A 23,242-nucleotide genomic window follows, 5' to 3' on the forward strand; every position below is an offset into this window, starting at 1 on the left:
CTTAAGTACCCCATCCACACTGTAGCCAGAGCGATCTTTCTGAAACACCCATCTGGTCACATCACTCTCCTGCTTTGAGGTCTTTCTGTTCCTTACAGTCTGTCGGGGGTGGAAAGTGAACAGGCAGTGAAGGCTCTTTTGAGAGCTGCCCCTTGAGCTGGGGTCTGGAGGGTAAGTGAAGCTTGTTGGATGGAGGAGCAGGTAAAGCTGTGTGTCTGTGTGGCATTCCTTGATGTCGTGTAGTGTCCTAAAGCTTCCTCTCACAGCCCACTGGCCTCCTCTGAGGCCTTCGCTTTGCAGAGCTCTCGGTACTACCAAACTGTTTCTCCCCGTGGTCAGCTCTGCCCGGCCCAGTCGCGCTTAGCTCAGCCCACGCTGGGCCAGTGGATTGCTTAAGCAGCCTTTGTGTTCTCAACAGGCTCATGAGCGCTCAGAGAGTTCAGAAGTGGCTTTTGTAATGCAGCTGGTGAAAAAGCTGATGATCGTCATTGCCCGCCCAGCTCGTCTCCTGGAATGCCTGGTGCGTGGACCCTAGGGAAGGGATGGGGGCTGTTGAAGAAGTATCCTGCCAACAAAGCTGTGGTGGCGCCCTCTGCTGTTTCTGCTGCTGAGTCCTTATTTAAATATGACATGCAAGCCCTGGGGGACCAATTAAGTTCCTGTGAGGAAAAATGGCAGATCCTGGGGCTAGGGAGTGGCAGGGAGAGGTGTTAGTCTGGCCCAGCCCACACTGAGCAGGCCCTGGGGTGGTGGAGGCCTTGGCAGTAGAAGCACAGGCCTGTTGTGTTTGCACAAGTTGATTCCTTCAGTTCATTATTCAGCAACACTTTACTGAGTCTCTGCTTCATGCCACCCCCTGGACATATGGACATAAGTAAAGCAGAGTTTGCGGTCCTGAGAAACTCCCTCTAGAATGGATTTAGAGTTAGTCTGTTAGTACCTTGGGTATAAGGCAAGGAGATCCGTAGGTAAGACTTGCAATATTGCAAGAGGGGTTGCAGCCAAGGTCAGCACAGGTGCAGTGGGAACACGGTGAAGGAAGCTCTGGTCTTCCTGGGGTGGGCATGCAGCCAAAGCTTCTGGAGGCAGGGGGCGGGATTGACATGATGCTTATTCTGTGACTTGAAGGATGATGATGGGTGTGCCTGGGAAGGGGCATTCGATGGGGTACAGGGTGTGTTTGAGAAATTGGTGAGGGCAGACCTAGAAGGCAGGTATGGCAAGATCCTGGAGAGCATTGAGTTTTTGGCTCAGGAGTTTGCATTTATACTTCTGGCCACTTGGAGCCATCAAAAATTCTAGGTAAGAATGTGACAAGGTCCACTTTACTTTTTTAAACCAACTTTATTTACTATAATAAAATATAGCCCTTTGACTATGCAGTTCAATGAGTTTTAACAAGTATACATACTGACAGGTGAGATGGAAACATTTCATCTCAGAAAGTTCCTTTATGCACCTTTGCAGTCAGTCCCTTCCCCCCACCCCACCCCCCGCCTTGCTTCCCACTCCCAGGCAACCACTCACTTGCTCTCCTGCATTATGGGTAAGTTTGCTTTTTATACAGGTTCATATAAATGAAATCATATAATATATTCTGACTTATTTCAGCATAGTTTTTTTGAGATTCATGCATGTTGTTGCAGGTATCAGTAATAGGTTTCCTATTGATTTCTGAGTAATAGTCCATCAGGTTTACTCTGAGCACAGCATGGGGAGTTAGTGGAGGAGGGAGCCAGGGAATCAGTACAGAGGCACTTAAAACAGCTCCCGTGAGAAAGAGGGTTTTAACATGTATACTTGTTAAAACTCATTGAACTGCATAGTCAAAGGGCTATATTTTATTATAGTAAATAAAGTTGGTTTAAAAAAGTAAAGTGGACCTTGTCACATTCTTACCTAGAATTTTTGATGGCTCCAAGTGGTAGGAGCTAGGACAGTGGTAGGAGAACAGAGAAGACGTGGCTAGAGGGGGTTTAGGAGGTAGACATTCTGACTAGACAGGGTCTGAGAAAGAATTGAAAGTTAAAAGGACTTCCAGGTCTGGCATAGACTATATCCGGATAGGGAGTGGTATAGTTCTCCAAAACAGTGCGAGCAGGTGAAGAAGGCAGTGGAGGCTGGAGCTGTGGTGAAGCAGTGGGCCTTCCCCTCAAGAACGTAAAGTCCATGGCTAAATGGGCACATGGAGTCAGGCCGGGTTTTACTGCTCATTTTCTGTCCCTTCCTGCACCTGTGACCATGAACAGATCAGTGTTTCTCTGGAAACCTTGAGTTCCTCATTGAGGTCATAGTGGTGTTATCAGGGTTTAGCACCAAATTATGGCACTTAATGGGCACTGAGTAAATGGGACCCTTGTTATTGTGTGCCCTGTGCAGACAAGCACCACTGTGCTGTGTTCCACATGGCCCTCCAGCCCCTAGCACACAGGAGGTGTTCAGCAAATAATCTGAAAGTGTGTGTGCACTGCCAGGGCTGTGACCCATAACTGAAAGTGTGCCGAGACTGCGGCTCTGGCCTGGGTGTGTAAATGCTACTGACAATGTCACATGGCTGATGGAAGGCTTTGGACCAGGTGAATAGGCTGAGCTCTCTGGAAACCAAAAGCTCTAGTTCTTATTGCTGGGAAGGCAGCATATGCTTAGGATGTCCAATCTGGATGTGACCTGTAAGACAGCTTTGAATCTGATGTTTCTGGGTATTCAGGGCAAGGGATGTCCAGTCACAAGGAGGATGTCGTCTTGTTATCGTACTCTAGGCGTGTGCTATGAAACCAAAGAGGCCAGCAGCCTTCACTTATAGCTCTCACCACTGACTGCCTCTCTCCCCTGGTACAGGAGTTTGACCCTGAAGAGTTCTACCACCTCCTCGAAGCTGCCGAAGGCCATGCCAAAGAGGGACAAGGGATTAAATGTGACATTCCCCGCTACATCATTAGCCAACTGGGCCTCACACGGGATCCCCTAGAGGGTGAGCATGCTGCCTGGTGGCTGCAAAGAGGCCCCACAGCCCATAAGCTCTTAACACTTGAAGAGGCTTAGATTGGACACAGACACAACACAGCATCAGGGTCACAGGGCCACAGGAGGGGCCTGTGTTGTCTGCCATAAAACAGCCCCTGCTTCGCAGTTGTTCACATCTGCCTGACATGTCCCATCCTGGCCTGCCGAGGGCTTGACTGTGTTGGATTTAGAGCATGAGATCAAAAGAACTCAACAACGAAGGACCACAATCACATTTTCAAAAATGGTCATCTCTGCTGCCACCTTACAGGTCCTCGTGTGTCTTTGCAGTGGTCCCAACTCAGGGCCTCAGAAGAGATCTCCATTTCTGAGGGCTTCATGCTGAACTCCTCCCTGCATGACCCATGGGCTTCCAAGTCCCTGGTCCTGGTCTGCAGTTGTCTTGCCCCTGCTTCCCAACCATCCAGCAGAGCAGAATGTTGGCCAGAAGGATAGGGACCGATAACCCAGCTTCAGGCCTTGTTTTCCAGAAATTGTCCCAAGTTTGAGGGAAGCCTTTTAGAATTTGCCAAGCCTGTGAATGGCACTGGACTTCTAGAAATAGGAGTGGCAGTATTTGGCAAATGAGTCTAAAAGCTGTGACTACACTGAGGATAGCATCGTAGGACTGGATTTGCATCCCAGACTGATGCAGAAAGCAGTATTGCCTACCCCACACACCTGTCAGGTGATGTGAGTGAACTGCTGAGGTGCTCGACATTGTCACACATACTTTTCTCTTGTGTTTTGTTTTCTTTGTTTCTAGAAATGGCCCAGTTGAGCAGCTATGACAGCCCTGACACCCCGGAGACAGATGATTCAGTTGAAGTAAAGACCCTGAGCTCCTACCCCAGTCCTGGAGCCTGGGCCCTATGAATCAAAGGGCTGTGAATTTAAGAGAGTATTTGAAGGAAGGATGGGGGTGTGGGTGGTAGCATACACTGTCTATGAAGTCATCCAGCTCCTGGGGAAGAATGGGCAGGAGGCTGCACAGGGCTAAGAGCTGAGCTGTTGCATGTGGGCTCTGAGAAGCATGCCTGCCTCCTGCCTTTTCCCTTTTCTTCCAGGGCCGTGGGACATCTCTGACATCTAAAAAGCCACCCTCTGAAGAGGACTTTGAAACCATTAAGCTCATCAGCAACGGCGCCTATGGGTAAGGGCAGGGGTCGGACTGCGGTTGGGACTGGAGCTAAGTCAGCCTCAGCTCTTCCTTATAAACGTGTGATGCCCAGTCTTCTGGGAAGTAGCGCCTCAGGTTGGACCTCTCCCTCCCTGAAGCTTCCTGGAGAGGCAAAAGTTCAGTTTCCTCAGGCATCTAAGCATTGTTCCTTCCCCAGACAAGATCCCCATTTCTCTTGGTGGCATTCTTCCTCTTGCTGAACGCTGGGGGAGGGTTGAGCTGTGTCCTGAGGACTGTATATCAGGAAATTGAAGACGGGGCCCAAATCCTTCTCATTGATGAGGCACTGTGCTCCTTCGTTTGGTGCATTTATACGGTGGGAGAGGAGGCAGGCTGGGCACCCCAGCCCTGGGTGGTGGAGAGCGCAGTTCACGCTCCAAAGGCCCAGGGGCATGGGATGGGCTCCGTTTCCCAGGGCCGTATTCCTGGTGAGGCACAAGTCCACCCGTCAGCGCTTTGCCATGAAGAAGATCAACAAGCAAAACCTGATTCTGCGGAACCAGATCCAGCAGGCCTTCGTGGAGCGTGACATACTGACTTTTGCTGAGAACCCTTTTGTGGTCAGCATGTTCTGCTCCTTTGAGACCAGGCGCCACTTGTGCATGGTGATGGAGTATGTTGAAGGTACTGGGGAAACGTAGTCTGGTGTGGAGGCCAAGAAACAGACTTAGCTCTGGGCCGGGACAGCTTTGGATAGGGATGAAGTTAAAGGCCCCAGCTTCCCAACCTCTCTTTGGCATTGGTTTCTGCCTTAGGATCTCAGAGGTCCTTTGGCCACGTTGGGCACCGGCCCCCTGCCCCTCCCGGGGAGAGGCTTCTGGAGCAGTAGCTGCCGGTAGGCCGCCTGTGCCTGGCGCACTGAGTGGCATTCTGCAGCAGGCTGTGTCAGCCTGACCACCACAGAACACAGCCCACAGCCTGCGCAGCCTCTGCTGCTGGCACCGGGCAGGAAGGAGGAGGTGGCAGAGCCACAAAAGCCCAGGGTTGGGTGCTGGGAGGTCTAGATCTGAGCTCTGCGAAGAACAGAAAGTCACTACCCTGGCTGCCCACCCTTGCAGACCACAGGAAATGTGCTGGGGGTAGAGGAGAGGAGCACTGGGGCACGGGACTGGAAAGGGCAGCAGCTTTGCCTGTAGCCCTCCCTCTCCCCCTCTCTTCGCTGTGGAGAGCTTCCTAAGGTTTTTGCCAAATTCTTGAAGTTGAAGCTGAACAAAACTTCCCTTTTAATTCAGTGGGTACATGCTGGTAGTTTACAGGGCTACTTTACTCAAAAACTAAAGGACGGCCAACAGGAAGGAAGAAATAAACAAATGCTAAAGTCTCAGCCAGATGTGTTCACAATGTGTAGGATTTCCACCCTAAAACAGCTTAGTTCTGTCCCTGCAAGACAACTTAGAGGCATAGAGGCCTGGGTTCTTTCCCTCTGAACAGAGCAATGGCCTTGACAGCCACTGGCCGACTCGCCTTCCTCCTGCTCCCCTCCACACTCTGACTCCCAGCCGTGCCACAGCAGTGGGGCTAGGACCATCCTGGCTAGGAGCAGCCTCCTGGGGGCCCCTGAGGCAGTAAGCCTCAGACCATCTAGAGCAGGGAACTGGCTCTCCCTTCATGGTGCCCTGGGCTTGTTGCAGGAGGAGACTGTGCCACCCTGCTGAAGAACATTGGGGCCCTGCCTGTGGACATGGCGCGTCTGTACTTTGCAGAAACCGTGCTGGCCCTGGAGTACTTACACAGCTACGGCATCGTGCACCGTGACCTCAAGCCTGACAAGTACGCCTACTCTCTGGCCCCTTGTCCACAACCTCCCACCTGGGCCTCTAGATAAATGCAGGCAGACACAGCATGTTTGGATCTATTCCAGAATGGCTGCTAGGAAACAGTGCTCATGTGGTTGTCCATCTAGGCTTAGTATTCTAGCCTCTGACCACCCCAAATGCAAAGATCATTGCAGCAAGGTCTGGCAGGGCATCATAAGACTTTGGTGACATGTAAATCACTGAGGAGATCCATTCAGGAAACAAAGCAGGAACAAAAGAATCAGCACATGTAGTTAAATGGCTGAACAAGTGTTCTGACATTTACTGACATCTACTGTGTGCTGAGCACTGTAAAACTGTCCCTGAACTGTAGAACTGAAGTCTAATTTGGGAGAGAAATACCTGTGAGTGTATAGGCTGCTCCTCATAAGGCATTAATCAAGTGGAAGAGGTGGGAGGAGCTTTCTGAAGCTGGGAAGCAGGATTTGTAAAGGCACCCAGGGGTGCGGGAAGATGACCCGTTTGGAGACTAAAAGTAGTATGGCTGAAGCTGAACTTGTTGGTTGGCCAGAGTAGGAAGAGATGAGGCTAGAGACATGGGCAGGGATTAGATTATCAAGGGTCCTCTTGTGAATTTGGGTTTTATTTTTAAACTCCTAGAGAGTCTTTGAAGGGGCTGTTGACCGAAGGTGTGATAGGGTGACACGCTCAGAGTTTGATTTAGGTTTAGGAAGGCCACTCTGCCAATGGAAAGAGAGGGTGAGAGGCCAAAAGCAACAGCGCCTGCACCCGAACCAAGTGAGGATGGAGAAGGGGGGATAGCACTGGGAAGGCAAAAGGAAAGGATAGGTTGGGGTTAGGGTGGACCAGGAGTCCAGTAGTGTCCAGTTTTCCAGCTGGAGACCAGTGCACAGTTTTAAGCCTGTGAAGTGGAAAGTGGCTCTGACATTACACAGACCTGAGTTCAAATGACCACTCATTAAGTCCGTGGGCTTGGGTCTATTAATTAAACCTCCCTGAGCCTTGTGTTCCTCCTCTTTTAAATAGTGATAATACCTACCTTTGTGGTCTCCACTACTCTAGAAGACCTATCAGCAGCTGGAATATTTTTATAAATAATTAATAATGCACTTATCACTGAGGCTAGTAGTAACTGAAATCACTGCTTTTCACTGAGGAAAGGACCAGTTAGGAGGCATGAGTTTGTTGTGGACAGGTTGGGCTTGTGGTGCCTGTAAGACATCTGACAGGGTGGCAGGGTGAAGCCTTTGGCACAGAATGAAATGCTTAAGCAAGTGTGTGAAGGGAGAAGAAAATGGCAGTCCTCTGTGAGGTCTTATTTCTAGCTCCTCCCAACCACACCTCCTTCAAAAACCAGCCATGGACACAGAACAAGATTTTGTGCCCTTTCTCCTCTCCTGAGTCAGGGCAATTGTGAGCCACCAGGTGAAGACCAGCGGACTGGAATGGCTATTGCCTTCTCAGGAGGCAGGTCCCTCTGTGGAAGAAAATCTGTTTCCTCAGCTGGCTAGAAGCTGCTCCCAGTGGAGAACACAGTTGAGGGGGACTATATTCTATAGGTAAAAGTGAGCTGGGGGAATGGACAAAAGGTAGGTACTTAAAGTAGCTGCCCGTTTCCCTGCTGCAGCGACCCAGCTTACAGCCCGCAATTACCCCGCAGAAGCCTGAGTGGGAAAATTTGGCAGATACTAAAGTCGACACTCTTGGAAAACCAAGAAATAACCTGTCCTTTTGCTTCTCTGGTTCCCCAGCCTCCTGATCACATCCATGGGGCACATCAAGCTCACTGACTTCGGTCTTTCTAAAATTGGTCTCATGAGTCTGACAACAAACTTGTATGAGGGCCACATTGAAAAGGATGCCCGGGAGTTCCTGGACAAGCAGGTAAGGATGGATGGTTGAGTCCATAGGAACTGAGTTCCAGGCAACAGAATAAGGATGGGGGGCTATGTGTTTACCCCATAGCTAGATGTTAATGCTGGGAGCGCCTGTCTTTTCCATCTTATCCACCTTTGATTCCAGGGAGGCATTGTGATAGGTAGCACATTTGGAAAATGGGATTGATCACGAGAATCATTTGGATACAAAATCCAAAATCATGTTTCTTCTCAGTGTTAGAATAAAATAGGTCAAATAACCATGCCTCTCAGAGACTGATCATCCATGGGCCACCTAGCCTCAGTCAAGGGCGTGCTTTCCTGGAGCCTGTTGTTCTTGGAACACCGTTTCAAATTTCCACCGGATTGTGGCCCAGCTTCCTGAGAGTAGCCTGTGGATGTTCCCTGATGTGACATTTCAGGTGGTGACTATTGGTGGGGGCCCTGGGGTAGTCATGTGACTGTGGGAACCAGAAGCCAAAAGGAGGTGTTGAGGCTCAGGGAGTGTTAGTTCCTGACTAGAATTAGATGTTTTAGTTAATTAGGAAATAAATAAACTCACCCAACAGTTCCAGCTCTGGTTCCCTGGGGCACCTGTTGATCTTGCTCATTAATGAAAGTGAGTTAAGTCTTCATTCAGAGACTTTTCTGTTCCAGCGGTGGAAAATCCCCACCCCTCCAGCCCTCTTGCCAAAGGGCTGCCTCAGAATTCTGAGCCAGCCTGGTTTCTCTGTGCCCAGGTGTGTGGGACCCCGGAGTACATTGCACCCGAGGTGATCCTGCGTCAGGGCTATGGGAAGCCAGTGGACTGGTGGGCCATGGGCATAATCCTGTTTGAGTTCCTGGCGGGTTGCGTCCCTTTTTTCGGTGACACTCCGGAGGAGCTCTTCGGGCAAGTGATCAGTGGTAGGTACCATCACCCTGGCCCACTGGGGAGACAGAGTCTGGATCTGCAAATACAGTTTGTATATGCACCTGTGAGGCTTACCTGTTCTTGTTCAAGATTCATGTGTATGTGTTCCGTAAGCTTGCCTCTTAGATGTGTGTGTGCACATGCATACTCTGCGTGTCACCTGGGGCATGCTGTTTGTGTTCATGTATCCCACATATGTATGTGTATGGATGTATCTGTGTTGTGCGTGTGCATATCCTGTGAGGGTGAGTTCCATGGGTGTGTGAGGGTACATGTGTCTGGAGTTGAGGGCAGGGTGAGCAGGAGCTTCAGGACAAGGGAAGGCATTGCTTTGCATTGCTGGCTGTGAATCAAAAGTAAGCCATGCTCTAGGGTATGTCGGACTCCGCTGGAGAACAGGAGCCTATAGAATTTAAGGAACTGGGGTCTCAGGCAAGGCTTTCAGACTAAGACCCTCTTCTCCCCACGCTCGAGAGCCTTCTCTGACCTTTCCCTCTCACCCACAATGATTCTTCAGATGAGATTGTGTGGCCTGAGGGGGATGATGTATTGCCACCAGATGCCCAGGACCTCACCTCTAAACTGCTCCACCAGAACCCTCTGGAGAGACTGGGTGCAGGTAGGACAGGCCCCACTAGCCATCCTCACCACTTGGAAGAGGGAGGAGGGAAGCTGAGTCCATGCATGTGGGGGTGCAGAGCTTCAGGTGTGGGCAGAAGAGGAAGGGCCAGAGCTGAGGCCTCGAGGCCCAGCCTCACAAGATCTGGTCTCACTGGTCTTGTGGCCTGGACTCCATGAGACCCGTGCTCTCCTTGCCCATGCCCTCCCTCCCTGTCCACAGGCAGTGCCTGTGAGGTGAAGCAGCATCCATTCTTTACCGGTCTGGACTGGACAGGACTTCTTCGCCAGAAGGCTGAATTTATCCCTCAACTGGAGTCAGAGGATGATACGAGCTACTTTGACAGTAAGAGCACCAACGGGCCTGGGAGGAGCAGGCATACTGTCTCTTTGCCCAGAAACACCTGTGCACCCTGAACTTGGCATCAGGAGCAGCTTGTCCAGGCTCTCCTGAGGTCTGCTAGGGTCAAAGGAGGCCCCCCAGGGCCTCTGAAGGGGGCTGTCCTCTGTGTCTGACCTAGCCCGCTCAGAGCGATACCACCACATGGACTCAGAGGACGAGGAAGAAGTGAGTGAGGACGGCCGCCTTGAAATCCGCCAGTTCTCCTCCTGCTCTCCGAGGTTCAGCAAGGTGTGACTGAGGCAGGCCAGGGCTGGAGGGTTGGGCGAGGAGGACCTGTCCAGGGACATGCCTGGGGCAGGCTGCGGAGCAGGTGACAGGGATGCTCCCAGGAAGAGAGGTAGAAAGGGTTGGGCCTGTCTGTGGCAGACACTCTAGAGCCACTCCAGGCCCTGACCTAGCCAACAGCAGGGGTGAGGCCAGGTCAGATCAGTGGGACCACTGTGTCCTTGAACATTCAGCTGGTATGGATGGGCAAGGGAAGGGAGAACCAGCTCAAATCCTGGGTGGGAGGTGTGGCTCTTGGAGGCCGTCCCTGGCATGTCCTCTGTGCCCACAGGTGTACAGTAGCATGGAGCGGCTCTCACTGCTCGAGGAGTGCCGGGTTCCGCCCCCCACCAAGCGCAGCCTGAGTGAGGAGAAAGAGGAGCCCTCAGGCGGCCTGGTGGGGCTGAAGGGCCGAGACCGGAGCTGGGTGATTGGCTCCCCTGAGGTGTGAGTACCAGAGCTCACCCAGTGGGGGCTGCACAGCCATCCATCGTTTTCACAGATCATGGGTGCGATTCAGGTGCTGGGAGGAGTTGCAGGTGGCAGTGAGGGAGCACTCTCAGGGACTGCCTCTGGATGAATGTCTGAGGAGAAGAGGTCTGTGATTTCTAACCCTCATGAGCCTCTAAAGAAAACTGGGCCATCTCACCCTAGGCCTTGTGTCTCACAGATTGCGGAAGCGGCTGTCAGTGTCCGAGTCATCCCACACAGAGAGTGACTCGAGCCCTCCGTTGACAGCACGACGCCGGTGCTCAGGCCTCCTGGATGCGCCCCGCTTCCCTGAGGGCCCCGAGGAGGCTCGTAGCACCCCCAGGAAGCAGCAGCAGGAGGGCACATGGTTTCTCACACCCTCAGCTGGAGAGGGGACATCTGGGCCTGTCCCTGAACGGCTAGTGGAGGGGCGGCTGAAGCTGGACCAGGAGCCTATTGGCCAGAGCGGTGGTTCTAGTCCAGGTGTGGCCCAGCAGGCGGCCACAGGGCCCGGGCAGAGGATGCTCCGGGTAGGGGGCGGAGGCTCAGTGGCCTGCAGGTCTCATTGCTCCTCTGGGCCTACAGCTGTGGAGACCCGAGGAGGCCGTGGAGCCTCACAGCTGGCTGAGGGAGCCACAGCCAAGGCCATCAGTGACCTGGCGGTGCGCAGGGCCCGCCACCGGCTGCTCTCTGGGGACTCCATAGAAAAGCATACCACTCGCCCCTTCAACAAAGTGATCAAGTCTGCCTCAGCCACAGCCCTCTCTCTCCTCATTCCTGCAGGTGAGGCCCCCAGGGAACTAGGATAAGGCTCTCAGGAAGGGCCTTGGGCTGTCAGTTCTGTGGGCCTATGTGTGGCAGGCGTGTCTGCCTTGTGTGTTGAGGACCAGCTACCAGGAGATTGTACATCACCACTGTCCCTTTGTTGGGAGACTGGAGGTCACTAAAGGTGGGCGTTGGTGTCTGGGGCTGTGTGCGCACTGCCAGAAGGCAGGATGGCACTGTTTAATGAGTTGCCGGCTCCAGGACAGAGTTTATATTCAAGTCCTGCTCCACCACTGAATGGCTCTTAACCTTGAGGAAAGATGCTCTAGCCCTCTTTTGAGCCTCAAGTTCCTCATCAGATATGCAGGCATTAATAGTGGTAGCTCATTAGTATGTATGAAGAGCTTATATCGTCCCTGACACATATAAGTGAGCACTCGGTAAATGCTCACTCCCATTTCCTGGACCTCCTTGGGTCTGTGAGGGTCTGAGCATAGATGAGGACTGTGGGCAAGACTCACCTGGGCTCCGGCTCTGTGACTAGACTGCACAGGACCGACAGCCTAGGAGCACAGCCAGGCCAGGGTCCTCTGACCCACTGAATCCTGACTTCTTTTCCAGAACACCACAGCTGCTCTCCACTGGCCAGCCCCATGTCCCCACATTCCCAGTCATCCAACCCATCATCCAGAGACTCTTCTCCAAGCAGAGACTTTTTGCCAGCCCTCAGTAGCTTGAGGCCCCCCATTATCATCCACCGAGCTGGCAAGAAGTATGGATTCACCCTGCGGGCCATCCGTGTCTACATGGGTGACTCAGACATCTACACTGTGCACCACATGGTGTGGGTATGTCTGGCCATCCAGGTCCGTCTCCCAGCTTCATGACTCTTCTGCCTTCCCCTTACTGGGCCTCTCTGTCCTGCTTCTGTCCCCATCCCTGCCCCTGCCCACACTACCCTCCAGGGCCCAAGGGCAGGGGTGTCACAGCTTGATGGGCAGAACCAGGCCCCACACTTCATGCTCAGGCTCCAGGCTGAGGACTGTTATCTCCCTGGGGCAGCACGTGGAGGATGGCGGTCCAGCCAGCGAGGCAGGGCTTCGTCAGGGAGACCTCATCACTCACGTCAACGGCGAGCCTGTGCACGGGCTGGTGCACACAGAGGTGGTAGAGCTGATCCTGAAGGTTAGTGCTGACTGTGTGCTGACGGGGGTACTTAAGTGACCCCAGCCTTGGGAGTCTGATGTAGGGGAGTGGGAGAGGGGGCGTACACGTGCATACGTATGTACGTAGTGAGGATGGATGTGTGCACATGCAGAACTCAGCTGCAGCCATAGCAATGGGTTTTCACTGGAAGGCAGCATCCTCACTACCAAGGCCCAGGAATCCTGAGTGGTGGGTGGGGCTGGAAAAGAGGACAGGTGAGCTTCTGTACCTTCCCAAACTCAAACCACTAGGGCTTCAGTTGGAACCATTTCCTTATCTGAAAAGGGAAGAGTGGTCTGGGTTCAGAAATGTTGATGTAGGGGCAAAGCTAGAGCTGTGGTTCAACCATGCCCAGGGTAGGTGTGGGGCCAAGAGTGTGGCTGTCGCCTTAGCCTAGGCTCATGCTCTGTTCCTCAGAGTGGAAACAAGGTGTCTATTTCAACGACTCCCCTGGAGAACACATCCATTAAAGTGGGGCCAGCTCGGAAGGGCAGTTATAAAGCCAAGATGGCCCGAAGGAGCAAGCGGAGCCGGGGCAAGGATGGGCAAGAAAGGTGAGCCCAACTGAGCCACCTAGGTGCCATTGTGTGCTGGAGGCCCAGGCCCTATGCCCAGTGTATGCTGCAACCTGTGCACGACCTCAGACAGCCTTTGACCCTTTTCTCTACAGCAGAAAACGGAGCTCCCTGTTCCGGAAGATCACCAAGCAGGCATCCCTGCTCCATACCAGCCGCAGCCTTTCTTCCCTTAACCGTTCCTTGTCATCAGGGGAGAGTGGGCCGGGCTCTCCCACACACAGCCACAGCCTCTCCCCCCGATCTCCCACCCAGGGCTACCGGCTGACCCCTGATGCTGTGCACTCAGGTATGAAGGGCCCCCTGTGGATCACAGCGACAAGCCCTGGGGTGGCCTGTGCCTGGGGCCTCTGCTTCTCACCAGTCCCACTCTAACTCTCATTCTGCCCATCCCTGAAAGGTCCAGGAGTCTTGGGGAGGAGGGTCAAGGGTGGAGGGGGACTATTTCTGCAGTCTGGGCTCTTGTTCCCTGGTGGGATAACCTTGATGTTCCTGGGACATTCCAGGGCCCCCCAGCCACTTCTAACAGCTAACATTACTCTGCCTTTGTGTGTCTGTCTGTCTGTCTGTGCAAAGTGGGAGGGAATTCGTCACAGAGCAGCTCCCCCAGCTCCAGCGTGCCCAGTTCTCCGGCTGGCTCTGGGCACACACGGCCCAGCTCCCTGCACGGTCTGGCCCCCAAGCTCCAGCGCCAGTACCGCTCTCCACGGCGCAAGTCAGCGGGCAGCGTCCCACTGTCACCCTTGGCCCACACCCCGCCTCCACCACCAGCAGCTTCACCCCAGCGTTCCCCATCTCCCCTATCTGGCCATGGAGTCCAGACCTTCCCCACCAAACTTCACCTGTCACCTCCCCTAGGCAGGCAGCTGTCGCGACCCAAGAGTGCAGAGCCACCCCGCTCACCTCTACTTAAGAGGGTGCAGTCCGCTGAGAAACTGGCAGCTGCACTTGCTGCTTCTGAGAAGAAGCTAGCTACTTCTCGCAAGCACAGCCTTGACCTGCCCCACCCTGAAAAGAAGGAGCTGCCACCCAGGGAAGTTGGCCCTCTGGAGGTGGTTGGGAGCAGGAGTGTGCTGTCTGGGAAAGGTGCACTGCCAGGTAAGGGGGTGCTGCAGCCATCTCCCTCACGGGCCCTAGGCACCCTCCGACAGGACCGGGCTGAACGGCGAGAGTCACTGCAGAAGCAGGAAGCCATCCGTGAGGTTGACTCCTCAGAAGATGACACTGATGAGGGGCTGGAGAAGAGCCAAGCTGCACAGGGGCCACACTTGGTCCCCAACCCAGAAGTGGGCCAGGATCCACCCCTCGAAGGAGTAGGAGAGGGCGAGGGAGAGGATGCTTTCTTGCCCAGGGACCCTAGGAGCCAGGGCCCAGTGGCCCCAGGCCTACTGACAGGGGTCATCCTGGGGCCTGCCAGAATGGAAGGCCACAGTGTCTCTAAGAGGAGGCTTGGTATCCCACAAGCCTTCGAGGAGGCCACCAGCTCCTCACCAGGACCCAGCCTGGGTCGGGCCGCACCTACAGACCCCATCCACCCTGAAGGCTGCCGGAAGGCCCGGCATCTCCGCACGCAGCCACTTACAGCACTTTGTACCAGCTCTTCAGGACTCACCCCAACCCATTGCTCTGCTGCCTCCACCCCTGGAGAGCCAGGCCCGTGGGCCTGGAAGTTCCTTACTGAGGGCCCAGGCAGAAAGGCAACAGTTGAAGGTGGGCTGAGCAGCTCCCAGGATTTGGAAACAACTCCAGCCCACCCTGGGAACCTGTCTCCCAGGCAGGAGGGAAAGTCATGGCCACCCAGTGGCCCTGGGCTGGCCCTTCCGCCTTGTGAGTTTCCCAGCCAAAGCTGGCTATGGGAGCCTGAGTGTACAAAAATGGAGAAAGAAGAGCCAGCCCTGGGCATCACCAAAGTGCCTGATGCCTCTGTGGATAGGAGGCAGGACGTTCCATGCAGAAGCTGCCCCCTCACCCAGGAACCTGGGCCCAGCCTGCTCCAGAGGGCCCGAGACCCAGGAGGCCCTCATAAGCGTCAGGACTTGGGATTGGCATCGGATGAGCTTTTAAAGCAAACATAGCAGTTGTTTGTTTGCCATTTCTTGCACTCAGACCTGTGTAATACAAGCTCTTGGAAACCATCTTTATGTCTTTTGCTTGCTGCTTTTCTTTGGTCAGCACAAATGTAACATGGTCCTATGTCACTGCGGAGAATATAGTAGTGAGTAAGACAGTTTCCACTGTTGGGAAAGGTGTGTTACCCAGCTTGGCTTCCCAGAGACAAAGACATCTGAGCTCAACCTGAAGGATAGGTGACAGGTAGTAGTTTGCTGAGTCTGAAGGGTCAGGACTAGTGTAGGAAAGACTGTCCAGGCAGAGTTCAGCATATACCACACACCTCATGTATTCATGGAACTGAAAGTACTTCAAAGTAAAAATGAACCTACAAGTTAGGCAAGGGCCACACCTAATGACCTTCCCTTTTAGGCTTTCTGTAGGTAATAGGAAGCCACACAAGGCCATGTGGCAACTAATATTCCTGCTTTGTAGGTAAAGGAACTCAGACTTTAAGATATTAACATGCCCAAGATCACTCAGGTCTCTCTTAACTCCAGAACCCACATTTATCTCCTAACTTGGAGTGCCTCTTAGCCAGAAAATGAGGACAAAAGGTGGAAGGAAGTGAAGAGTTGAACTTGAGATGTATTTAATTTGAGGTACTTGTGGGACATCCAGAAAGTAAACTGGATGCATGGGGATGGAACTCAGTAGGAAATCTAGACTGAAGATAGAAATTTGGGAGCCATCAAGTATCTATAGTGATACACTGAGGAGCACTAGCATTTAAGGCAAAGGAGATGTAGCAACAGCCAGAAGAGAATCATAAAACCCAACAGAGGAATGAGTTTTTAAAACGGAGAAGTTGTAAATGCTGAGAGGCCAGGGGAGATGAAAACAGGAAACCACCTTCCCTACTCAGCAGCAAGTCCTTAGCGTTTGTGGGGCTGTTGTCAGGTAGGCCTCTGGCCAGAGATGGGCAGCCGCAGCAACTGCACTTGGTGGGTGGGGGGAAGGTGGAGGACATCTGTGGGACCACTATGTGAGCGAGCATTGCAGGAGCAGGGAGCAGAGCTGTGGCACAGTGCCAAGGCTGGCAGAGGAGTGCCGTCACGGGGATGCGGCCCTTGGGAAACTGCTGTCCTGCACCAGCTGTCCCATAATCCAATGCCTAGGATGAAGGAGAAGCGTCCAGAGGCCTGGAGACAGCAAAATGCCTCTGGGCCACTGGCTGGGTACCTCCGCCACCCTGCAGCCCTTCGTTGTCCTATGTGGAGAAGGCTGTAGCTGCCAGAAGGCATGCCCTGCCCATGATGGCAGAGTCCACAAGTAGGACTTCCGTTTCCTCAGCCTTTGGTTCCCTCTTGAACGTACTTCCTCGCTTCAGTCTTTGAGTGACTGCAGATCCTTGGCTAGCATATACTGGACACCAGGAACAGGTAACTGGTTGCCTGGGAGAGCCCCCCGTGTATCTCAGGATCTGGTTAGAAGCAATATATCACAGGTGAAGGGGTAGGGCAGGCATGTCTTGTAGCAGTCCATGGGAGGGAGGAACTGCCCCCTAGGAGGCTGGGAATGGGGGCTGGGAGGGTGGGAGTAGGCACAGAGATGCTAAGCATCCCATAATGCACAGGGCAACTGCCCCAAGGCCCAGTGGTGCTACCCTTGAGAAACTGCCAGATTAGCCAGTGGGCAGTGAGGAGTTCCTGAAAAGTAACTGCATGGAAGTGGTAAAATTAGATTCATGTTTAGGAAGGTCACTCGTTGCAGTGTGTGGAATAAGCAGGCCCGAGAAAAGATGTAGTGACTTGTTATAGGGGTCTGAACTAGGTAGGACAGCAAGAGTGAGGAGGTGGCCCAGAAGGAGGGACGTGTAGGGAGCTAGGCACAGATTTGGCAGCCATCAGCAAAGAGACTGTAGTTAAAGCCAAAGGTGCAGATGGTATTGTACAGAGAACATGTGCAGAGGGAAAAAGGCCCAAGACTTTGGGGCCTTTGAGGGGAGCTGAGGGGTTATCTGAGGGGAGGGAGCCAATGGAGACTAACTGAAGTGGGGGAGGAGATGCTGCACTTGGGAGAACCCGGACCATTGTAAGAATTTTGTAGTTTATCCTAATTGAAAGTTTTTAATGGTTTTACACAGGTTAACATTTTTTTGAAAACAGATCCTATCTGTAGTTAACACACATCTGGGGGGGCCTGAGAGACACGGAAACTGCAGCAACTTCTGCACACAGAAGTTGTCACACATTTGTTGATCATGTTCCCAACACAAACCTCAATGAAGTGCTGTGGCATAAGGGTATGGGCCTGGGGCAACAAGAGGACAGACTTAACCTGAGCCTGTTTCCCTTGTCCCAGAACAGAATGTGGAAACACTTGTTTCCTGTCAGAAAGACGTGATGAGAGTCAGTGAGCTGGGCCCTAACAGTCGGGAATGGGGTGATGAAATGCCTGTCGCGTCTTTCCCAGAGTCTGTTTCTGTGTCTCTCCGTTTGCTGTGTTGGGTGGACAGGATTCTGGCATCAAGCCTGGGGGCCCCATTTCAGCCACAGGATGGATCTGTTGGGGCTCATGGGAGAGGTTTGAGAATTTCAGGATCTTTCAACCCATTGTCTTTGGCCCCTGCCCCCAGCCACCCCTCCACAGCATGAGGACAGAAAGGTGCTTTATTGCAATGACTTTATTGCATTACTGGAGCAAGTTGGCCAGACTGTCCCAGAGGAAGGTAAAAACAGACCAAAATGTATCTTCCCTCGCCCTCCTCGACAGCTGCACAGCAATGTCTGAACACATCTGGTGACAAGAACAGTTTGCAGAAGTGGTCTAGGAACTACATAAGGGCTGTCCCAACACAAGACAAAGTTGGCTTCCTTGTGAATCATATTTTTACATAAACTACATGAATTTTTTTTGACTACATCAAAGACAGCAGAATAGGTTTTCTACAAATAACAACAGGGTACCAAGTCACATGCTGGAATTTGTAAGGAAACAAGGTTGTGTATCCCAAGTGGCTGGATCTAGAGCAAGGCTGAGCAGTTGGCAGCAAAGAGCCCAGCCAGGCTCCCATCTGGACCTTCTGCTTTGAGGCCACTGAAGCCTCACAGAGGCCTACTCTGGAGTCATAACTGGCAACAGAGACCACCTTGAAAACAGGAATTTCCCAGATGCAATTCTTGGCTCAAGAGCACCTGTGAGGCTGGTTCTTTGCAGCAAAAAGAGCCCCATGGAAGATACCACATTGGCTATCAAAGCGGCTTCAGAGCACATGAGGGCCAAAGTAAGTGGGAAGTCCCGTCAAGGCTTGGAGATGGGGTAGAGAAGGTACTAGGAAGTCCTTGACCTTGGCCAAATCAGTGGTAAGGACACAGCTAGCCTATATAGGCATGGCCAAGGTTTAGCATCTGTGACCAGGTGGAGACAACATTGTTCTGTGATGAGAGCTCCACCTTGAGATGCTGGGCCTAGGCCCTGTGTCCAGCCAGCCCCAAGCTGCTTCCATGTTGGCAGCTGGCTTCTCTGGCCAGCAGAACAATGAGCCCTCCAGCTTTGATCTGTCTCTTCACCCTCTGTCTCTGAGGCTGCAGTTAAGATGTCAAGAGAGAATCCTAGGGCCCCAGATCATGGGACAGGACACAGAGTGAGGCTCAGATGAAGGAGGCCAAGACCTGCTGCCAAGACCATGGAGTGAAGGAGCTGGCATACTACACCTCCAAGTGGTTGTACGCTGGTCCCTATGCCATTTCCACTGTCTCAGCATCAAGCAAATGACGTGGCAATTGGCCAGAGAAGATACTTTTGCAATTTCTCAAATGATCCCTATGTCTTAGTTCCCAGACAGCAACAAATTCAAGAATTGAAAAACAGGAAAGAAAAAGTGAAGGAATGTAGAACTAAAAAAGAGCAGCCAGTCTCCACAAGCCAGCCCAAGTGCAGGCAGGAGATGGTAGCTCTCTCTAAGCATACCACACCCTTAACGTTTGCCTGACAAGGGGGCACATGGTTCAGCATTACTGGCATGTATCCTTATTCCAATTCTCGTGCTTTTAAAAGGAAACATTCAGAACACACTAAATTTTAGTGCCAAAAAGAAGGGATTCCTTGCACCTGATCTTGAGCATCTAACTGCTTAAGCAGGCTCCACAGCAGGTGTAAGGCCACCCAGGTGTGCCTAGCAGCAGTTAGCTTGGTTACTCAGTAAAACTTCCAGCAAGATTTCAGTGTGGCAGTCTAGGGAGGGATGTGCAGCTGGTGGTCAGTTAAGGGCTTAAGTCCAAACAGTGATACTGAAGGGGGTTCATTTGTCTGCCTCCCCCAATCCTGAAACTGCTATGTAACCAAGAAAAAGCCAAAGATATGCCCTTTCCTTTCTATCATCATTGTTGAAGAACTCTAGGTTTTCCAAAATTTTAAATCTATGTCTATTTCTATATCACGGTCCATTGTAGACCCTGTCACCAAGGTAAGTGCTCAGGGAAAGCAATACTTGTTTCTTTTATGCCCTAAATTAGAGCTTTCCTAGCTGTAAGGTTTACATACCAAGACTCAGGTATTGGCTTCTCCAGCTCAGCCAGGAGGCCTGCCTGCACAGCTTTGGGCTCAAACAGCTGATCACTCTCAATCTTCTGTGTTTCCAGGATTGGCTCAGAAGCAGCTAGACTCTCTGTCAAATGAGTGTTGACTGGTGGGCGTGGGGCCTAAGGGAGGTAGCAGTAGATGCCTGCCTCCAAGTCCATTTGCCCAGTTTCACTCAACTGGAAGGTTTAAACCACATGGAGCAGAAGATTCCAGGGCTACTGGAATCTACCATCAGGGCCACTGGAGCATGAGGACAGTCTCTGCACATCATCTCAATGGTGGGATCACAAAAAAGGCAAAGAGAAAAGCTAACAGATGGCTTCCACTAACAGTCTAAACGCTAAGCTATCCTTTCCTCTCCTTGCAAAAGTTTCAGAAACCACTATATGGAAGCACATGGATAATGTCCTCTCCCTGGACACCAGAACCCCTGGGTCTGATTTACTGAGGTCCCTGACCACAGTCTGGCTCACTTCCTGCTATAGCCTTTGCCACCTATGACTCCCCTAAGCCCTACCCAGTAAAGAACAGGGAGACAAAGGGAGATGAAACCATTTACTGTTTCTGCAGGGCCTTTAAGCTTGGGGGAAGCACAAAGAAGAATGTTGTTCTGTCATTTGGTATATCAAGCCATCTAAAAGCACTGGATTGCACCTTATCTTTACTCATACAAACAAGATACAAAGGATTCAAACAACAGATCATTCTTTAGGCTAAGGAAACACCACACAAGTGCCAACTTCATTTTAGGATTCAAAGCTTACCATGCCCACAAAAGAACACTATTCCTCATCTCTGGCCTAAAATTAGGGCAAAGGAGTTACACTGACCAATTTTAGTGTTTGCTAAATCTTACAAATTCTAGCTTTCCTTTTCAAGTTCTGGTACAGAAGTGTGAATTCAGATACTGATGCCAGCTTCAGAACTTACTCTGGCAACAAACATTGTTTGGCTGGGATCAATTTGGTTTCTAAACATAATTCTTCTTTAGAGGGAGGGGCTAGCTACTGAGATGCTGACACCTAAATTCTGTTAGTTAAGGAATAAAGTACCTCCAGTTGAAGGTTTTTTACCCCCTTGACTAAGACTCTCTAAATGAAACCCCTCACCCCCCATTTTCCTTTGGTTGTTTTTTTCACCAAATGCTATTCTACCACAGAACCAAAAGAACCTTCTTTTTGGAGGAAGTTAAGAGAGAGAGACTGCCAGGTCAGAACAGAACTCCCCACAGAGACATGGCCCCTGATGAGTTCTCAGTTGAAGACCAAAAGAGGACATGGATTCTTCAGAGGCTTCCAGATGCTACCCCCAGACCTATCAGGCCAAATGTGTTCTGTTGAGGGTGCCTGGATAAACAAAACAAAAACCCAATGAATCAGACTTTCCAAAACACATCTGCTTCCAGCTTCCTATTGTCAGCGCAGCGGTGCAGTGAGTCCCAGAGAACCTCAGGCCCCTTACGTCCCATCCTGGCCGGCTGCTGCTCGGCCCTTCCACTTGACATTCACAGAACCACTTCTTGTGCAAAACAAGCAGTCTATGTAGAAAGAATGCCCTCAGTCTAGTAAAAACTGTAGAAAAAGATTAGCTAGAGAGCCACCTCTCTTCCCATGCTCTCTTTATCTGCACAGCGAGGGCATCTGTGCATGGACAGGGTAGGCAAGCCTGACGTTGAGGGAGTCGTTGTGCTGTACAAGGGATGTCTGCTGGTAGTGGAGCACCAGCTCCTTCAATGAGCTGTACAGGTTGTAGGGCTCTGCAAAGCCGTAGCCCCGAGCAGTGCTGTAGATCACACAGTGCTTCACTTCCCCATCGGCACTGCAACGACACAAACACCACAGGGAATTAAGGCAGATGACAACAGATAAGGGACCCTCCGTGACCGTCTGAGAGCAAAGAAAGAGCAGCAGAAGTGTTTTTCTATCAAGCATGTAAAATGTCACACCCACGAGTGTGTCCCTCTCTCCTTAGAGACTCATCACGGAGATACCCTGCATGTCCCACCAAGACTGGAGCTAGAACTGATGGCATCACTCAGCTCTAGAACTTCATTAAGCAAGAGTGCACTGGAGGAGGGGCAGAACAAATATGTGTGTGTGTGTGTGTGTGTGTGTGCACAGTGGTTTTTAGTATATTCACAGAACTATACCACTATCTACTTCCAGAATATTTTTATCACCCTAAAAGGAAACCATGTACCCATTAGCAGTCACTCTACCAAGGCCCCTGCAGACCTTGGCAAATACTAACCTACCTTTTTGTCTCTATGTATTTCCATGTTCTGGACATTTCATATTAATGGATTCATACAATATCACACAATCTTTTGTATCTGGCTTCATTCACTTAGCACACTATTTCCAAAGTTCTTCCATGTTGTAGCATGTGCCAGCATACTTCATTTCTTCTGAAGGCTGAATAATAATCCATTTGTGGAATATTTGGGAATATACCATTTTTGTTTATTCATTTCATCAACTGATGGACACTTGGATTGTCTCCACCTTTTGGCTATTAAGAATAGTGCTGCTCTAACTTTCAAGTGCAAGGTTTTGAATGGACATAGGTTTTCAGTTCTCTTGGGTGTATATCCAAGACTAGAACTGCTGAGTCATGTGGTGACTTTGTTTAACCTTTTAAGGAACTGCCAGACTTTTTCCAAAGTGGTTGCACCATTTATACTCCTGCCAGCAGTATATGAGGGTTCCAATTTCTCTACATCCTTGTCTACACTTATTATTGTCCATCTTTTTTATTATAATAATCTGGTGGTATCTCACTATGGCTGTGATTTGCATCTCCCTCATAAATAATGATGTTGAGCACCTTGTCATGTGCTTACTGGCCATTACAGTATCTTCTTTAGAGAAATGTCTGTTTGAATCCTTTGCCTATTTTTAAACTGGGGCATTTATTTGTCTTTGTTAAGAGTTATGTATCCGACACTAGTCCCGTAAAGATACATGACTTGCAAATATTTTCTTCCATTCTGCGGGTTGTCTTTGACTTCCTTGATAGTATATGGCGTTTCCCTTGCATATAACTAGTTGCTTTCCTCTTGCTGCTCTTAAGATTCTCTATTTTTAATCCCTGATATTTTAATTATTCTGTGCTTCAGTGTAGACCTCCCTGGGTTCATCTTATTTGGGGCTCTCTTTGATTCGTGACCTGGATGTCTGGTTCCTTCCCCAGGTTAGGGAAGTTTTCAGCTATTATTTTTTTCAAAGAAATTTTCTACCCCTTTCTCTCTTCTCCTCCCGAGACTCCCATAATGTGAACATTGGTTAGAACATTCAAACGTTAGGACCTTAACCTATCCTCATTATTTTAATTCTTTTTTCTTTCTGCTCTTCAGCTTGAATGCTTTCCATTATTACCCTCCTTCTTGAGTTCATCCACTCTTCTCTCAAGTCCAGTGAGCATCTTTATAATCATTAGTTTGAACTCTATTGGGTATTTTTGTTTAACTCCATTTAATTTAGTTCTTTTTGAAGTTTTGTTTTCATTTGGAGTTTATTCCTCTATCTCCTCATTTTGTTTGACTTTCTGTGGTTGT

General features: G+C 51.0%; 2 protein-coding genes across 28 annotated transcripts in view; one reads left to right on the forward strand and one right to left on the reverse strand.

Moving 5' to 3' along the window:
• The window catches only part of MAST2 (microtubule associated serine/threonine kinase 2), a 347,954-nt gene extending 332,764 nt beyond the window's left edge, over positions 1–15,190 (forward strand). For 21 of the 25 annotated variants that reach the window (XM_073233836.1, XM_073233839.1, XM_037021929.2 and 18 more), the window contains 19 exons: positions 419–520; positions 2,839–2,971; positions 3,770–3,831; positions 4,071–4,156; positions 4,599–4,807; positions 5,815–5,953; positions 7,713–7,845; positions 8,579–8,744; positions 9,269–9,370; positions 9,593–9,715; positions 9,891–10,000; positions 10,329–10,483; positions 10,707–10,990; positions 11,093–11,290; positions 11,894–12,120; positions 12,335–12,457; positions 12,896–13,032; positions 13,149–13,342; positions 13,630–15,190. In XM_073233836.1, coding sequence (XP_073089937.1) covers positions 419–520; positions 2,839–2,971; positions 3,770–3,831; positions 4,071–4,156; positions 4,599–4,807; positions 5,815–5,953; positions 7,713–7,845; positions 8,579–8,744; positions 9,269–9,370; positions 9,593–9,715; positions 9,891–10,000; positions 10,329–10,483; positions 10,707–10,990; positions 11,093–11,290; positions 11,894–12,120; positions 12,335–12,457; positions 12,896–13,032; positions 13,149–13,342; positions 13,630–15,128 — 4,182 coding nt within the window. In that variant the 3' untranslated portion in view covers positions 15,129–15,190. The remainder of the gene's footprint in view (positions 1–418; positions 521–2,838; positions 2,972–3,769; positions 3,832–4,070; positions 4,157–4,598; positions 4,808–5,814; positions 5,954–7,712; positions 7,846–8,578; positions 8,745–9,268; positions 9,371–9,592; positions 9,716–9,890; positions 10,001–10,328; positions 10,484–10,706; positions 10,991–11,092; positions 11,291–11,893; positions 12,121–12,334; positions 12,458–12,895; positions 13,033–13,148; positions 13,343–13,629) is intronic. The other 4 variants (XM_037021931.2, XM_037021938.2, XM_037021941.2 and 1 more) reach the window with 3 other exon arrangements.
• Positions 15,191–17,770: 2,580 nt separating this feature from the next.
• PIK3R3 (phosphoinositide-3-kinase regulatory subunit 3) overlaps positions 17,771–23,242 on the reverse strand; it is a 118,012-nt gene continuing 112,540 nt past the window's right edge. For all 3 annotated transcript variants that reach the window (XM_073233853.1, XM_017658626.3, XM_073233855.1), the window contains one exon: positions 17,771–21,504. In XM_073233853.1, the coding sequence (XP_073089954.1) occupies positions 21,306–21,504 (199 nt within the window). In that variant the 3' untranslated portion in view covers positions 17,771–21,305. The remainder of the gene's footprint in view (positions 21,505–23,242) is intronic.

The sequence above is a fragment of the Manis javanica genome, chromosome 4 (assembly GCF_040802235.1).
Source record: "Manis javanica isolate MJ-LG chromosome 4, MJ_LKY, whole genome shotgun sequence".
In the NCBI taxonomy this organism is placed as follows: domain Eukaryota; kingdom Metazoa; phylum Chordata; class Mammalia; order Pholidota; family Manidae; genus Manis; species Manis javanica.